Genomic DNA, 18,861 nt, shown 5'->3' with positions numbered 1-18,861 from the left:
CTACGAAGTCGCTTTACCATTTAAGTATAGTTCTAAGTCTTTAGGGAACTCTTTCGATATCGCTAAACGCAGATTTTATCATTTGGAACGTAAATTCGCATCGCAACCGCAACTGAAATACCTTTATGATGAGGTAATTCACGAATGTATAGAAAAACAATATATTTCTCCCGTAGACGTAATTGAAAATAACAGCCCTAGTTATTTTATACCGCATCACGCAGTCTTACGTGACGACAAAGTGTCCACGAAAATAAGGCCGGTACTAGACGCAAGCGCGAAGTCTAGTACTGGATTTTCGCTTAATGATATTCTACATACAGGTCCTTCCTTACAACAGGATTTATTTATTATTCTCTTGAATATGAGATTGTTCGCAGTCGCCATCTCAGCTGATGTGCGACAAATGTATTTACGAATAAAAGTTCGCCCGCAAGATCGTTGTTTTCAACGTATTGTATATAGATTTAGTCCTAATAAACCGCTCCAAGTCTTTGAATTTAATAAAGTTGCATTTGGCTTACGTTGCAGCCCGTACTTAGCGTTACGTACTGTAGCTCAGTTAGCTTCCGATGAAGGAAATAAAAACCCTATCGCACTGGTTACCATTGAAGATTCTATGGAACCTTATTTATATTCGCTCGCTCGCAAATTTTCGTCATGGATGAAATTACTTCGTGTAATTTGTTATATTTATAAGTTCGCTAACATTCTTCCACGCGGCGTCATATCCAGTTCCGATTTGGATTTCGCCGAACGTATAATTATTCGCGCTGTGCAGGGGTTTCATTTTAAAAACGATATTAGCAAGTTAAATAATAAAAAACCTTGTACCGCATCAATAATTAAATTAAATCCATTTTTATCAGACAATCTCTTAAGAGTTGGTGGTCGTCTGACTCATTCTGATGAAGATTTCGATTATAAACACCCTATATTACTTCCGGGCAGAGATCATATAGTTCAATTAATTGTAACACACTTTCATCGTAAAAACCTGCATACAGGCCCAGAATTGTTAATGTCAATATTACGTACTAAATATTGGATTCTCGCAGCTCGACGTATGATTCGCACGATCGTAGCTAATTGTAATATTTGTTTCCGCAATAAACCGCGTCCTACATTCCCACCGATGGGTGATCTGCCTGCACTAAGGGTGAAGGAAGTTCCTAAAGCCTTTGTCCATTGTGGCTGTGATTTCGCAGGTCCGTTTTTTGTAACCCCTTATCGCGGTCGTGGTATAACCACTCGCAAAGCATACGTTTGCTTATTCACGTGCTTAACCACTCGGGCTGTTCATATTGAGCTCGCAAGTGAATTGAGTACAGTTTGTTTTCTCGCCGCGTTAAAACGTTTTCTCGCTCGCCGCGGTCCTATTCAATGCATGTATACGGATCATGGTACTAATTTTATAGGGGCACGATCCTACCTACGTGAACTTTATTTGTTTTTATCGCAAGAATGTAGATCTGTTTGGGATAAGGAATTAGCTAACAATGGAATTAAGTGGACCCTTATCCCTCCTAACGCACCGCATATGTCCATTGCCTTTGCAATAATATGTATTCTATAAGATAGGTAGTACGCATTTATAATAGGTTAATAAATTAAGTTAAAATCCTTTGCATTTTTCTTATTTAGTAAATTCCGCATTTGATATTTTTTGTATTTTTTCTTTCTTGTTTTTTGTATTTGTCGCATTCGCAATAAGGTTCAATTGTGTAGTTCCTTTATTTTTTTTTCTTTTGTTAATTTTACTTTGACATTATGTCAAGGCGGGGGGCATGGTTACGCCAAACGCGATGCGTACCTGGTTTGTTGATGTGCATTGACACCCCTCCCGGCTAATTCAATAATCAGTGATGTCATAGCTTTCGCCGCGCGCGCACGTCGCACTCATATCGCACGCATGTCTTAATAGTTGTAATCAACCTGAGTGAATTCCTGAGATTCCCGTAACCGTGTGGGCCCACTGAAGAACAAGCACATTGAAGTAGGGTAAGTCATTCATATACGACCAGCCAGTTTCCTATACAACAATATAGTCCATCGAAGAAGGCTAGATCATAGCCACCGCCGCACCAATAATAATGTTTTTATAGAAAAACTTTAAATCTATAGCACTGACAATATTATCTGATTACATTAATAATGAGTGCGTAGCGACTTCTATGTTGATTATCGCATGCCTCTTACTTGTTATACTGTAATTATTTATATAAAAAAAAAACATCTATTAAAAAGAGCAACACACAAGTTTCTTGCTCATTCTTCTTGTGATGAATCTGCATTCCGAATGAGTGGTAGAATCAAAATATGACTATTCAAAAGTGCTTGTAATGAGTTTATTTGAATAAAGATTATTTCTATTTCTATTTATTTCTATTTCTAATCGATACATTTATAGGTTTTAATAAATTAGTTACACACGAAAAATAAATGTATTGTAAAGTATTTAAAATGAAAGGATCGTGCGAGGAATCGAACCCGCGACCCTCGGAAGTAAAGCGGTGAGCTAAAACGCTAGACCACCGAGGCCGTCGATATGTGACTTGTACAAACTTACATTGAAATATCTATTTTATATGTGTATGTATATTGAAACGTATAATTTTACACGTGTTTCAGCCTTCGTGATCTACAGTTTCCTATCACTTTGCTACGAGTATCTCGGTGGCGAAGGGAACATAATGTCGGAGCTTCGAGGGCGGCCCGTGCGCGCCTCGTGTGTCAATGGAACGTGCTGCCTCTCAGGCGCCACCTATACTATCGGATTCCTCCGTTTCTGCAAACAGGCTACCTTACAGTTCTGTCTTGTCAAGCCACTTTGTGCGTTCATCATCATATTTTTACAGGTAAAATTTCTATAAAGTTCCTTTTTCTATCTTTTTATGTAGCTGGTTGGAAGAGGTGAGTCTCGTTTCAAGATACGAACAACACTGACGTGGCAAAATCCAATGTGGTCTGAAGACACCCTTATTAACACTTTTTTTATACTTTATTAATCTAAAGACTTGTCCATTTTTGGTTGGTTTCCATCGTACCGTTATCTGTAATCTAAACAAAAAACACGTAGTGTGGACAAAAAGTCTACAATACAAAAAGAAATTAAATCTAGACCCTATAAGAAATGGTACGCTTAAAATATACTACAATAGTACGCTTAAACTATACCAATCTTAAGATAACACGTTTGAAGTAAGCTACTTGTAGGCACAAATAGATGACACTCATGCAAACGGCTTTGTAGAATCTCCCTCGTTATTTTAAATTAAAAAGTAATTTTAGATGTATGTTGTTTATTAATTCGTGTTTTTATTATATACCTACATATATGCAACATACGTATGTTGATACGATTGTATGTTTATTAGATAGATATTTAATAACGTTATAAATGTTAGTCTTAGTAAAATTATTACGGTTTTAGTTGCAGACAATTGAATTCGCTGATAAATTGATAACTAAAACGTGACTAATATCTTTATAGGCAATTATTGCGTACAATCGAATCAGTAATAGTAACATGATAAATAATTTAAACGTAATCACAGCCGTACAATGATATTAAGATAAGACATACTATAGTGAATAAGATATGCAAATGATAAAATATATTAGGTCGTAATAAATTACTGTTGTAAATTGTGACAAAATTACTAATACTACTTCTCGCTGTTATTTAGATAGATTTTTGATATTCATGTATTTTGTTCTCTTCTCGAAGCGCTGTACTCTGCCTTACCTTTCTGCCTATGCTTAGTCCTGTGGAGATGCGTTGAATTCAAAATATACCGTGCGAAATCAAATGTTGCGTTCATCACAAAATCTACTGTTGATTATACCTATAACTGTTATTTTTTACTTTGTTATTCTTTTTCTCATTTGATACATTCTTGACAGATTGTTATGTAGTGGGGTAAGAGGCTGATGTTATCCGCAGTGCTCCTTATTTGTCTCCACTGGCTGCCATTCTGGTACACTCGTGCAGTGAATATTACCGCTTTGTTATTATATATTAAAAATTACTGTTTCAGGCTGCAGGCAAATATCATGACGGCGATTGGAGCATCAGCGGCGGGTACATATACATAACGATCGTGTACAACTTCTCTGTGAGTCTGGCGCTCTACGGGCTGTTCCTGTTCCTCGGTGCCACCAGGGAGATGCTCAAACCCTTCGACCCAGTGCTCAAGTTTTTCACTGTCAAATCCGTTATCTTCCTCTCGTTTTGGCAAGGTAATTTATGAATTTATTTATTAAATTAATACAATATAAATTTACAACTAATTGCCAATACGTTTATATCTTAAAACTATTATTTTACTACTACTTTATAAGGACAGGTACATTCTAATTGTATTTATTAGATAAGGAAAGATAGTTCCATAGGCGTCAGCATCTTGGACCTTACACAGCAATGAATTTAAAAGGTGCAATGCTTAAACAGTGGGTCAATTATTAAGCGTGGCTTGAGACTACATGATTGTTAACATTTGTACATTAGATGGGATGCAAGGCGTAGAGTACCGCAGGCTGACCTATTTCAGCCATGCCAAGCAGCTTGTTTCGTAAGCTGTGTATCGGTTGAAGCATCAAAAACAAGGCATTGAAATTACAGGATAACATACATAATATAATGATATCATCCTGTTGAATTACTTAGGCGAAGGTTACTACTTACCATTGGGTCAGTGAATAACTATTCTATTAGGAAAAAATAAATATAACAAAAAAAATCTAAGGGTTATGTGTGTTTATAGATTATCTGTTATCGTTCATGATTATCTTTATGTCTGAATTACTTTTTAATGACTAATTTTGATAAATGCATGTTAAAATTATTTACGGAATATGTCACTGATAATCATATATGTAAATATATTTGGTTAGAGTGCCTATTGTAAGATTCAGCTGACTTGCATTGTTGGTGTAGGTCAATTAAAATTTTTTATATTACGTATCTTACTAAGGATTGTATTTCCTGATTTACAGTTTACGTCCATATACATAAGCTCGTTACTTATGTATAGTGGAATAATACATATATATGTATTTATAATATCTTTAATAAAAATATTTTATCTCCAGGTGTAGCCCTTGCCATTCTCGAGAAGGCGGAGGTGATCTCGCCGATAATGGGCGAGAACGAGCAGCCGACGTCGGCCGGTACGGTGTCGGCGGGCTACCAGAACTTCCTGATCTGTATCGAGATGCTGGCGGCCGCCATCGCGCTGCGGTACGCGTTCCCGGCCGCGCCCTACGCGCTCGCTCGCCGCGACCCGCACCGCTCCGTCACCATGCAGTCCATCTCCAGCAGCCTCAAGGTACGACACACGATAACAGACGTGACATACTAGTACACCGAATTGGCATTGCATTAGTGTATAAAGAAAGATTATGTATTTGTCTATTATAAGTCAATGGTAGTAATTCTGTATTGAAACCAGCCTCTGGTCGACAGAAACTACTGCGAACTGGACCCATAACCGCTCACTATATTTATTTACATTGCGGATTAAATGAATTTACGCCGGTTCCTGTGTTAAACTACATTTTAACAAAGTAACCATCATTTGTTTATATATCTAGGACAACTTATAAGAAGTAGTCAAGCAAGACTTGTTAGAATTCGCGTTGTGTAGTGTTAGAATTCAATGCCATGGCTTTTTCTGCCTATGGCGCGAAGCTATATGTCTATGACATGTTATATTTTTACATGCTAATATAGCAAAGTCACGGTTCTTTTGTCTTTCTTCTGTTCACGATTAAACATGTCCTAATGTGTGACGGGAAGATAGATTTTATCACTAAAACCGACATAAGCTAGTTTTTATCTAAGAATATCAGAGGTAGTCGCAAATAACAGCCAAAGTGTTCTTATTATCATAGTACTGATATGAATAAAATGGCCATAATTATTTTTGCAGGAGACGATGAATCCCAAGGATATAATGACGGACGCGTTCCACAATTTTCACCCGCAGTACCAACAGTACACTCAATACAGCTCTGGTGAGTACCCACATGGTAGTTTCCGCTGACATATTGCATGATTTCATTCGCTGCCTGCTCACATTTTGTTTGCTGACAGATTGCTATTCTGAGGTAGTAAACTCAATCCAATGCTCAGGACCGAAAACTTACATTACATTGAATTAGATTAAAAAAACCTGCACTTGTAGTAGGAAACCAAACTATTTACTAAAACGTAGTAGTACGTATTATAGTCCTTATTGTATTTGTGACTATGTATATAGTAATGTAATATTTAAGAATAGATTCTATATCTGAGTTGATATAACTAGTTCAGGATATTATTAATTATGTATAATTATTGAATTGTTATTAACAAAATATCTACTTTTCACTTACCCCACTACCAAATAATTAAAATATTTAATAAGTTCCCTGCAGATATTAAATGTTTATAATAGAAAAGGAAGCTTAAACAATAATTAAATATTATATATATCATTGACTTGATAGCTTATATTGTGATAATAATTTTTGTATTTTTTTTGACACAATATACATTATTTATGAAATAAAAGTTGCCTTACACTGCCAAGACTATATTTAAGATGACTTTAGAAGTTATAGATATTATCGCTGTTTGTTAGTTATTTAGTCGCACAGACAATTAGTTTATTACGTTACCTAAGTTAAATTAGGCAAGCTTACCAAAATATAGGTTGTTTCTATTTTTATTATATTTACATAGTTTATCACACATTTAAAGTTAATTACTATTATAATTGTTGCGATCTATGAACTCATTAGTTAGGACCCTCTTATTTTTTTTTATTTTACTTTCTTTCAGATGTTACTTCTCAACTGCCTTATGAGAAACTATAAGCTCTGCCATACGTGTGCTCTGCATGAAGTGCATTGATGTCTGTTCGTTACGTATATAATAAACTGTCCATATTGCCCGAGCATGGAAACACCACTAACAATGATTTGCAATACATCCAGGGTTGCCAACCTTAAAACACTTATCCACATATAAAGAAAAAAAACATTAAATCTCACACATTACATTACGCTCTTTAACCTTGTACATAATAGTATTTTGACTAATTTACGTAGTTCAAATTCTAGTACATACTTGTGTGGGGGTGAAAATATCCTCGTACAAAAGCCAACAATCTCGTATTGGTATGAGGATCTACGTACGTTTGGCAACCCTGTATAAATCAAGTCATCATATTAATCATCCAGAGGTTAAATTACAAAATGTAATTTTTATTCTTAGTAAAAATCTGTCATATATATTAGTGAATAATAATTAGTGCCTTGAAATAAATAAAAAATCATAAACAATTAATTTGTGATTTGGCTTTCGGTGCTCGGCCTCGGAACTGTTCATTAATATAAGATTTTTTTTTCATTATTATATTTAGTATCAAGGTATATGTCTAGTCCGAAACATAATACAGAATTCAATAATATGAGAGCATTATTCAAATAATTCATACTCATAGGATGATACGTTTTTATTATAGAATGATCTACCAAATCGCTGATCAAAACTCATGCAGTTACACACTTAGCATTTATTCTCTTTCATTTCCTCGAAACTGCATTTCGTTCTTACTGCGTTATTCATAATGCCTTGTTGTAGTAGTAGTATGGCGAAGGTCATTCATTGATACTGTTTTCGTTTGATATTTTCTTAAAAAAAGAAATTTAAATTAATAATTCAAGCATATTTTTGTTATAGAATAGAAACTTACATATATAGAGCATGTATACATAGGACAAAACGTTTGTCTACAGACTTTATATATTTATTTGATTACTTGTGTCGTTAAAAAAATTAACATTATAGTAATCCTTTTTTTTTCGGATAATGCTCTGCAGTTATTTTTTTGAAATACACATTTGTTTACAAAGTTTTATTGTATGATTGTTCGGACTATACATTGCCCTATAATTAAGTATTTTGTATATTGAAAATACCGGTAATAGCTTTGGTCCACATAAGATTACTTATTGGTTATGTAAAACATTTATAGAGTTATCCTGAAAAGATATTACATACTCGTTCATAAACCTATATCATCAAAATCATCAGAATATTCATCGGAATGTTGTATAATCATGAGATTATTAGTGTTATAATTAATCTAAAGGCAAATTTAAACATTACGATAACAAATATTCTTTGAGAATATTATAATTATAGTTTAATATCATAAAAGTTAAACACTATTCTAATTTTATTAATAAAGGACCATACCCATTATCGGCATAGTTATATGTTACAAGTACCTATGTAAATGTTTCGTTTTCTGTGATTTTATTCTTTTTTTTTTGTATAATTTTTGTTATTTGTCTTATAGTTAGCGGATGAAATCCTTAGATGAAAGCTAGATAATTTTAAATTTACTTTGTGTTTAGTTACTAACCTAAATTATATTTCGTACGAACCTATAAAGGCATGTATCAGGTTGTTACCTTTTAAACAGTATATTTGATTCAGTAATATTTTTGTTTAATTGTATTTATTACAAAACCAAAGAGCGGCATTTTATGTTTGTTCGTTAGACAACACGATGCAGAATGTCGAGGAATAATGTATATATGCGCTTTTTGATACGCGAACTTTGCGTTTATTAAAGATATAGTAATATTTTTTTACTGAAAATCGCTGTCAGCAATCTGTAGGGCCAATAAATTGCATCTACTTCATCTTGCAATAATAATGTATATAATATTTATTAGTGTACGTTTTATAACTTTTATTAAAAATTATAATTAAGTTTTCAGTTGATGTGTAAAGTTGGGGGAGATATTAAGGTAGGGACGTAGAAACCGGATTTATTCATTTCAGTTATTTCTGTATAGTTTTAATAGAAGTAAAATGTTTATTTCAGCCTGTATTCCCGTATTTTTTATTTAAGAAAGTAACATTCAGGAAACGAATTTACCACACTGCCCCCGTTGTTTGCACTTCAATAATGTAGTAATTGATTTAGTTAAGTTTATTTCTTGATTAGATAACGAATTTAAAACACCTTGTACTTTACCTCTCACTAATAAATAATTTTATATATACAAATATTGCCTTTATTTTTATACTAAGTAGAAGCTAAAAAAATGAAAATATTAAACCACTTATTGGCTTCAAATTATTGTTATATAAATTATGATATATTGATATAATTTTATAAAATATTTATATAGTTAAATAAAATTTTGTAAATTTTTACTTATTTGTCGCTGGAAGATACTAAATATCTATTATACAGGCTCGGTATATTTTAGATACTAGTAGTTAATTCTCTGAAATGTATCCTGCGTATATAATAAGAACGAAATACATGAACACAATCTACGTGACCGTACGCAGGGAATAATTACTATTAATTAAAGGTAAGTTAAATATGTAATAATAATGGAATGACTCGCTTCTTATTCATTTTTTGCAGCATGCTTCCATATGTGCAATTTGTATGAATCTGTCATGTGTTTTTATAAATATAGCGGATAATTTTGTTTACCATACGGAAAAAATATGGCATAATAGGTACATGACGGTAATAATTAGTAATATTAAACCTTTTTAATTTATTTTTGTAGAAAATGCACAATACATTGTAACTGTAGTTGAACTATACTACTTCATGTAGCGTGTAATTTTTTGATTGATTTTCTGCAGATATAAAAAATAGTCATTTGGTATTTTATAACTAAAAATGTTTAATTACATATACATTGTATTCACAGCAACATATAGATATTAGGGTCAGAACAAACAACAGTCAGTCTATTCTGATTTATAATGCATTTTTTACATCTAATGTGGTATGTTTAGTCCGTTATGTATGTTATAGCTTGCCATTCTATGCAAGTATTTAAAGTTTTAACCATGCCAGGTTCCTTCTGGAGTATCTATATACATTCCAATCGTTTATGACAACTTTTTATCCATTCTTATATTTCGTCGGTTGTAAACAGACCAACGTACCCAGTATGTATCATGGTTATAGAGATTCTTAACTATTTTTAATAATATAATAATCAATAAATAATTAAATATATACAGTATAATTGAAGTATATGTTTTATGTGTGTATATATACCATATTATAGAACAATGCACAGTTTATACGCACAATAGTTAAATAAGCGCTATAACTTTACACCGCGTTTCCACTTAAGACTCCAAGCGTATACAACGTTAGTTCTAAAGGATATACATAGCCAAGAGCCAGAAATACCAATGACACTGAATCACTTTCATCAAGAAAGGAAGTGGAAATTATATTGTAAAGAGTGATATTAGACATTTTCGTAAGTTGATTTAATTTTAATTCTATTCAGTAGAATCTATAAAATTGTTATTGTATAAAACTGTAAGATGTGTCATTTATCTTAAAACCCACTCAACCTATTTATGTGCGTTCCAGGAATCTGTAACGGTCATCCACGACATCTATCCTTCCGATCGACCATACTAATACATCAATTATCTGCATAGTTTAAAAAAATATTGCCATATTTCTACTTTGCTTCTTTATGTAAATTTTTCAATTTCTGGTTTTTGTTTGGTATAGCCGTTATAACTAACCCTATAAATATAATATTATATTTATTGTATATAGGTATGTAGGAACCACAACCAATTATCATATATAAACATATGTCTACCGAAAAAATATTTAACACACACGACCATAAAACACGTTTTTTACAATTTCGTAACACTTAGGTATTTTATGTACAACCGCTTAGAAAGGGTAACCTATCCTATAAATACAATCCAATTAATATATTATACTGCTTAATTAAAAATAGTGATGCGAGGTGGTGCAGGGACAGGGAAGCCTGGCGAGGAGGGCGCAGCCCTAGCACCGCGCCCCGTGCCTCAACGTGTTGCGACCATCAGCCACGCAACCAACTACCACGAGAAAACTACGTTACTCAGCTCCGACGACGAATTTCAATGAATCCTTAGTAAGAGATAACAGGCATGAGGTATTTGGATTGTTGTGCCAGAAATAGATATTTTATTATTATTTTATGTTAGCAATTTGCACAATGACACGAGCATTTTTCGCTTTACATCTATGTGAAAAAATATTCCTGAATGTTTTTATTTAGTTTTTGTTAGTTATTTATGAATTACCTCTTAGTATAATTAATATTCTGTATTTGAATAATCTACCACATTTATATTATTACGCACCGAATTAAGTGCGTAATAAATTAACACTGAAAATAGTAACAAATAAAATTTATGTATAGTTATTTTCAGAAGTTTTTATGAATATTTACAAACATCCAAATTAAGGAATACAAAATGGCTGCCCAATGTTGCAAACAAAAACGAATAAAGCGAGAAAAAATTTGAATATATGTAATTAACTATTAATAGTATTCAAGTAGATACTTATTGATGGAACTTTATTATATAGATTATAATAATTTAAATACTTACTTCATTTCATACTGTGGAACTAACTTCACGTATGTTACGTTAATATTTTTATAGCTGTATCATTAAGTGTTTTATAAGATTATTTATTTAAGTTATATAAAAACATAATATATTTTGATCTAAGTCTTTCCTCTTTGTTCTATTTATAAAGTGTCATACAAGTTGGTCCGAAGTTCCTTGAAACAATAATTTTTTAAATTAGTTGCCACACTTCGCCATATATATAATAGAAACTACTACTCATAGCACGAATAATGTTGCCCTAGCCGATATAATATTAATGCAGAGAAATCATGCAAGCTAAACACAGTTCGAATGTAGAAAGAAAAAGTTGAATTTAAAATACCATTTTGTATTTTAATTTAATAATACCTACATGTTTCATTCAAAATTATTCTGAATTACCTATATTAACTCTACAATCAATGTAATTGTAGTTTAATTTTAGTCTTTGCTAAGATGATGATTAAGCCTATTTTTCTTGTAGATAACATACCTACTTCTTTTTGTTCGACAGGACTGTTCACCTATCGCGTCTTTACCATTAACGGGAATGCGGTTATAGAGTTGATTGTAAAGATCAAAAGTGTCTTGTTGATCTCCTATAATTATTTTAGCAAAGACTGGCACGTCTCGGCTATAATCGCTGCCTTATGCCATCGGGCCGATGTATACCTCCTTAGTGCCTAAATGTTATCTAAAATAGAACAAAACTAGTAAACTGAGACGCGCACTGGCAACATAATATTTATATTGTTTGAAAATGTTGGATTTATTGTAATTTGGCTGAAAATATAACTGGTAGGTAATTATTCATTCTTACTAATCAGAAATCGATCTATTCTGTAAATGAAAATATACACCAAAAAGGAAAGAAAAATAGGTGACATTTTAACTTAAAATTACCGGACCTAGACAGACAACTGATAAAAACAATGGAAGTCCTGGTATGCATTGCCCACAAATAAATTATATGTAAGAACACTTTCCTTTTTAACGGTAATAAATAAATATAATTTTACCTTGCAACGTGACAGTTAAATATAATATTCTACTTGGTAATGAACGATTGAAAATGTTAGAGTTTGCGATTTATCTGTGTTCCCAGAAAATTTATTCACAGTAATTGTACAAAGTTAGAATTATGAAAGTTACACATTTTTGGAGCTTGAAGTCCATATCACGACGTATAATATTACCAAAGTCGAATTTAACCGGAATAATTATCCTCTAATGTGGAATACGAAAGCCTTGCCATTTTGTCGTAGCAATCCGTAGTGAATATTCAGCTGCCTCCGCTTCGCCGTCCAGTCCTAACGGTACACTTGATAGAAACGCTATTTTGATATGAGTACCTATTGATCAGTGACTAAATATTTGGTACAAATGAGAGTGAAGTGAGTAGGTACCTACTTAGAGTCGATTGTGTATTTGCAAATATTGTCTACAAGAATTCATGCCTACACATTCTCACACAAATTGATCTCCTGTAGCGCATGGCTTATAATTGTATATTTTATTTAACATGTATTTTCTATGGAATTATTGATATACCTACTTTTTATTTACTTGTTATAATTATCATAAAATTTGTGAAAGATTCTAGGCAGAGTCCATAAATTTGTACATAAAACTTACGGTAACGTTTAAAAAAAGCGATAACGTTTATAGTGGATTTAAAGTTACCATTTTTAGAACATGTCTGTGTTTATGTCAGTCTAATGCCAGTTTTAATTAACACCATTAAAAATCTGATTAAACTGAGAGACTAAAACTAGTTACATTCGATTCGATTTTTAATATCGGTCGGTGAGTTCTGGACATAGGACCAACAGACGCATCTAAACGGAATTATCTATTTATCCACGTGCCATCATATCTTGATTATGAAACGAATTATAAATAATTTTGTTTGTTTAATTGTTGAAATTGATATAACAATTTAATAGTTCAAGCTATAAATAATTATACGGTTGCAACTGCAACTGCCAAATAGGATCTACATAATCAAAATCTGGCAATTCTAATTTCAAATGAGAACTACCGGAACTCTATTTCTTAATCAAACCACTGGTAATGCGTATGAAAATGTTTAAGAGATTAGTAACAAAATTACTGTATTTATGTAAGTATTTAAAATCTAAGTATAATATATACATAGTGGGTATCTACTTAGGTACCCAGAGAAGTATAATATTTGGACATTAATTTTGTATCTACGTGTCATAATGAACAGAGGAATTCAGATCATTATTCATTTTTAAATGCATCCACTAAGCTTGGATACAGACGTTTCAGCCTAATTTTATTATACTGCATTTTCTATTTTAGATTGTATGTAATTGTGAACTATTTTTTAATATATTTAAGTAACTACTTGTTAAATGTACGTACCTATACATATTATTTGTTCTAAACTAGATAAATGTTAATTGCCATTGTTTCATTGACAGTTATGTTATACTTTTTGTCAATTATGAATCTGAAAGCCGGGGCCAAACTAATGGAGCTGATTAGGAAATTCGATAGTTTAACCATTGCAAAATTTGCAACACAAGTGCCCTAATGGGGAGTTTTTGCAATGCGTCAGCTTGTATTTGAAGTAGGTACTAAGTATTAAGTGAAAAATTAACCTTCTACGTTGGAAGTTTAAATTTTTCAATTAAATTTAGTATAAGTGTATTACGAAAGATCACATTTTGTAATATTATTAAACAATGTAGGTAATTGTGAAAAGCTTACCTATTTAGAAAAAAATGACTCTAGGTAACAAGATGGAGGCAAAAAAGTGTATTAAATTGTAAGTACTTATACTAGATATTGTAGACGTATCTTTCTGTAAATTCACCCTGAAAACTATAGATAACTATTAGAAACTATCACGACTCGAATCGACTCGACGAATCTTTATAATTGCACCGCTCCGATGTATCAAGCAACTTGTAATGTAATAATATATATTTAGTGTTTTTTTTCATTTATAACGAGGTATATTAGCCGCTGCCGTAATTTTTAAAAATAAAGGATTAACATGGTAAATAAAGAGTTATGCTGTATATTAACTCTATTAAGAAATAGAAAAAATATTTGTTTTATAAATTAACTAGACCCAAATCGCCTTCCCTGTGTTGAAAGATGAAAATAAGTGCAAAATAAATTAAATAAAAAATTATTATTATTATTAAAAAACTAAATTACCTATTTCAGATGAACACAGGCGTGTTCATCTGAAATAGGTAATTTAGTTATTTCTCAAATGGTAAGAATTTTTGAATGGGAATAGTCATTTAGGTATGTATAGAGTTGGAGATATCTGTACAAAACTGTAAAATCCGCACTTCCGTATATATTAAATCAGAAAAATTGTTGGTTTCTTTTTAAAGCTAGCTAACTTTGTGCCAAATGTCAGAATATGTGTCAATAGAGTACAATATACTCTGTTTTGTAGTAGCTAAGACTATGTACCTGAAGGTTGGCAGGCTTGTATTAAGCCAAACCCAATCAACCCAATTGGGTTAATTTATCTCGTTATTTGGATATAAAAAAAACATACGTGACAAGTTGCTCGTTGTTTCGAAGACGCTATTAATGTTATTGAGCTATGTGCTTGCTGTAAGTGATTATTATGATCGCACAGTTTCGTTTTGCCTCGGCTTTAAACTTGTGAATAGTAATTGATATAGATTTTGCGACAGGATCATATACCTGCCTATTTAGGTACAAATGGTCATTATCCTGACACAAAATTATAAACATTTTAATCAATTCGAGTAATAAGTCACTGTAATATAGAGTTTATATTTATTTAATTCTCTCAAATATAAATAAAATTATTTTTGTAAATGAAATAGTGAAAAAAGCAGCAAGTGATAGAGCAGTTTTGTCTGGAACATTGTTGAAAAAGAGTATGATATAAAAAATGTTAGATATTAATTGAAATATTTTAGCTCCAAGTTTTTAAGTACTACATAACAAAATACATATTGATATAACAAATAAATTTGTTTTTATTCAATATAATTTATATTATTGTATAATATATATTACATTGTATATGGGTTTGAAAAGTAGGAAATGAAACGTAATATTTAAATAAGTATATTTTTTTATTAAAAATATAGGTACATTGCAGTAATTATAATTATGATCTCCAAGTTTTTACGTGATCACAAAATAGATACCCATAAAATTTATTGCTTTCATTTTTTAATTATAAAGTAATGCATCTAAATCGGGAATTCAGTGGAATATTATCTATGACAAATAAAAATCGTAAAAGGCGAGTTCGAGCAATACTTTCTTTCTTTATTAATATACCAACATTGTACCATTCTACCTTTATTTATTCTACAATTATTTATTTCAATATCTTATAAAATTGAAATAATTTCACCTTTTAATTCTCCATTTCCTTTCTTTTATATAATTGATGAAAAAGCTGGCAATAGTCGTCTATTTACCTTCATGAATAGCACTACGGACATCACATCATCCTATAACGGCTATGTTGACTAAATTGTTGTTATGCCTCCATACCATGTAATTTTCTGCCTTTTAAGCCGGAACAAGTTTTACAGCTTGCAAAATAAACTACTGATTACAGATATGATGGTAGAGTTAGGTACATAAATTTGTGTAACTTGTGATGTACAGTACATCAATTTGTACATAATAATTTCTGTATATATAATGACCATATAATCTGACGACAATTTCATAACAAAGCTACAGTGGCAGCGTTTTATAATAATTAAAAAATAGGATTGTCTGGCCGAGTCGTGAGGTAAGTAATAACACTTAAGAGCAAAGTAAATTTGTCACTTTTATACTTCTTTTGACACCGAATCATATCAAGTACCGCTCAAATCATATGCAGACCTACGGACCATCCGCAACTTTCGTTATTTTGCCATTGAGAAGAAAAATAAAATCCTCTCCAAATAAAAGTAATTAGTACCTATATTAAGTACCTCCTTATATATATAAATACACTGTTTGGTAGGTATCTACGTACAGAAAATTTGTGTCTTTTTCTAATTCTTAATATTTTTTTCTAATATTTGGTACAAAAAATGCTATATTTTGTAAAACATTTGATTGGTTGAATCTATTCTCCATTTCACTCCCATCCTTTAGCTCCAGCATCTATCCTCTCCTCGGCCGTACAATCTGTAATTACTTAGATACTAATCAACTACAAATGCCACCGTGCTAAAGGCATCTAAGTAAATCACAATTTTCTAATTCAGGCTAGGCCTGGAATAGAGAGAAAAAGAGATACAAGATATGCAAAATTTCACAACGTAGTTCAACTCTAAAATTGAGTTTTCCACTCTTAAATTGCTAAGTATAATAGAGTTAGCGCAAAATGACAAGTTTGTACAAGTGTGAATGAAATTAAATTGTGCAGTACTAGGAACGGACTCGGTTTCAATTTGAGCAAAGACAAGGATTTATAAATACAAGGTTATAGTTAGCAATTAAAATTAATTAATTAAGTTCACCCAATAGACACTAGTGCTTTGAAAATATAATCAAAGACTTACAACTACGTAAATACCTACTAAAGCACATCATTTGTGGGATTGATCCAAAAAGTCATATTCTCATGGTGTAGCTTCTTATATAATTTCGTACAATAACATAGTCCTGGGTAATATTCCCTAAAAATAATCCTATATGTATACGACAATAGGTTTATTTTAAAATGCATATTAGCCTAGTTTTGCTTTTAACGAAAACAAAAATGAAATACAAATATAACTATATCGTAACTCCGTGACGAACAGCTCCATTCAAAATAATAATAAAATATAAAAAAATATAACTATTTTACGGTTATTTACAATTGTACCTACAATCACTATTAGATTAATTATGTATCCAGTTTGACTAAATACAGTTTTCTACGAGAGCAGAAGGGTCAGCTATCTCCACAACGAGCCGCTACACGCGAAGTATAATTCATTACATATCTAGAGAAATGAGGAGAATAATATGAAGTAGTTAGGTATTATGTGAATTAATTAGATGAATTCATGACTTATATGTAGATATTGTTATAACAAATATGTATTAAATGCCTGTAATTGTAGCCAATTGGAGATAGAGCACTCTGAAAGAAAGAAGAAAGAAAAATATTTTATTCAGTGCAATGTAAAAAATACAATATAAACAACAAACGAAAAAAAAGAGCAAATAAAATGTACATATAATTAAACTTAATTTACCATAATTGATCAATGTTCAAAAAGCTAAAATTTTTTTGTCTGCAGAACACTTCCAAGTCTGAGTTGTTAGCAAGCAGCATACTCACAGCTCTAGCTATAGATAATGTAAATCAATTTAAAGGATTAAAATAGGATATTATAAAGATTTTTAGGTTTCCATGGGTAGGTAATTATCACTTCGAATCCATCGTGATACCATGAATATTACCAATATTTTAAAAAATAAATTTACGAGTCTTCGTTTGAAAGATAGGTACGTTTAGAATACCATCACAGGAATTACCTATTGGTAATTTTGTATTTATATCAATTATTATGATGAGTTTCTACGTCAATGTGTATTACGGGAGGGTAGCGGGGTACCTGTGGCACATAGGTGTTAAAGGTACCTACATTATAAATATACTTATCTACAACTTTCAATTAACAATTGAAATAATAGTAAGAAAATCTTACAAAACAGAATTTTCTTAAAATAATCCTTAGTGCTTTTTCTTAAATGTTATTTTCTAGGTTTCTCGTGACAAAATTTGCAATCTTCAATAATTTCTACCTATCTATCCACGCCACACAAATTTTTAACTAAGTACATAAATATTTATTATGAAAAATGTTCTACACTCCAAATCAGAAATCTTAAATTTATAAATTTGTACCAGCCAGATTTTATAATCCAAACCTACCAAGTCAAGATACTACATGGATCAATCAATTTTGCACTCGTATGTGCCTAATGGATTTATTATAATCAAATATATAATATAGTATATATACTACTTTACACAATTCATTTGTATAAATTATTTCTTTCTTTGTTAGATATTACATACGTTGTACTCTTGCTTCCATAATTTTAATTGAATCTAATAATAAGACATTTTCTTGGTAATATTTAAAGTAATCTTTAAGATAATATTTAAGATTATTTTAGATTTCCCTTAAATTAAATAAAAAAGAAATACCTACGTTACGTTTAAAATTAAGAAAGTAGTAGTCGTGAAGTAGGAAAGTGGATTATTTTGAAAGAATTGATTTCTTTTGATTGCAACAAAGTTTTAGTTAAAGTGAAATTATAAAATATTTAACAGTTACAAATGCATAGGTATATTTTTACTTTGATTTCATTTTTACGAAAATATAATATAAATATATACCTACCCTAATCTACCTCTCATTGAG

At 31.3% G+C, this 18,861-nt stretch overlaps 1 protein-coding gene across 2 annotated transcripts in view; it reads left to right on the top strand.

Moving 5' to 3' along the window:
- The window catches only part of LOC131848027 (transmembrane protein 184B), a 48,574-nt gene extending 34,291 nt beyond the window's left edge, over positions 1 to 14,283 (top strand). Inside the window, exons 4-8 of one of the 2 annotated variants that reach the window (XM_059197776.1) lie at positions 2,632 to 2,858; positions 4,041 to 4,242; positions 5,095 to 5,330; positions 5,934 to 6,018; positions 10,810 to 14,283. In XM_059197776.1, coding sequence (XP_059053759.1) covers positions 2,632 to 2,858; positions 4,041 to 4,242; positions 5,095 to 5,330; positions 5,934 to 6,018; positions 10,810 to 10,961 — 902 coding nt within the window. In that variant the 3' untranslated portion in view covers positions 10,962 to 14,283. Of the gene's footprint in view, positions 1 to 2,631; positions 2,859 to 4,040; positions 4,243 to 5,094; positions 5,331 to 5,933; positions 6,019 to 6,826; positions 9,064 to 10,809 lie in introns of those variants that run through there. The other variant, XM_059197777.1, reaches the window with a different exon arrangement.
- Positions 14,284 to 18,861: the final 4,578 nt, after the last annotated feature.

The sequence above is a fragment of the Achroia grisella genome, unplaced genomic scaffold, assembly GCF_030625045.1.
Source record: "Achroia grisella isolate CSIRO2021 unplaced genomic scaffold, CSIRO_AGI_Agris_v1 utg546, whole genome shotgun sequence".
Taxonomy (NCBI): Eukaryota; Metazoa; Arthropoda; class Insecta; order Lepidoptera; family Pyralidae; genus Achroia; species Achroia grisella.
Note: the sequence above shows the minus strand (reverse complement) of the source record. Positions and strands in the feature narration are given on the sequence as shown.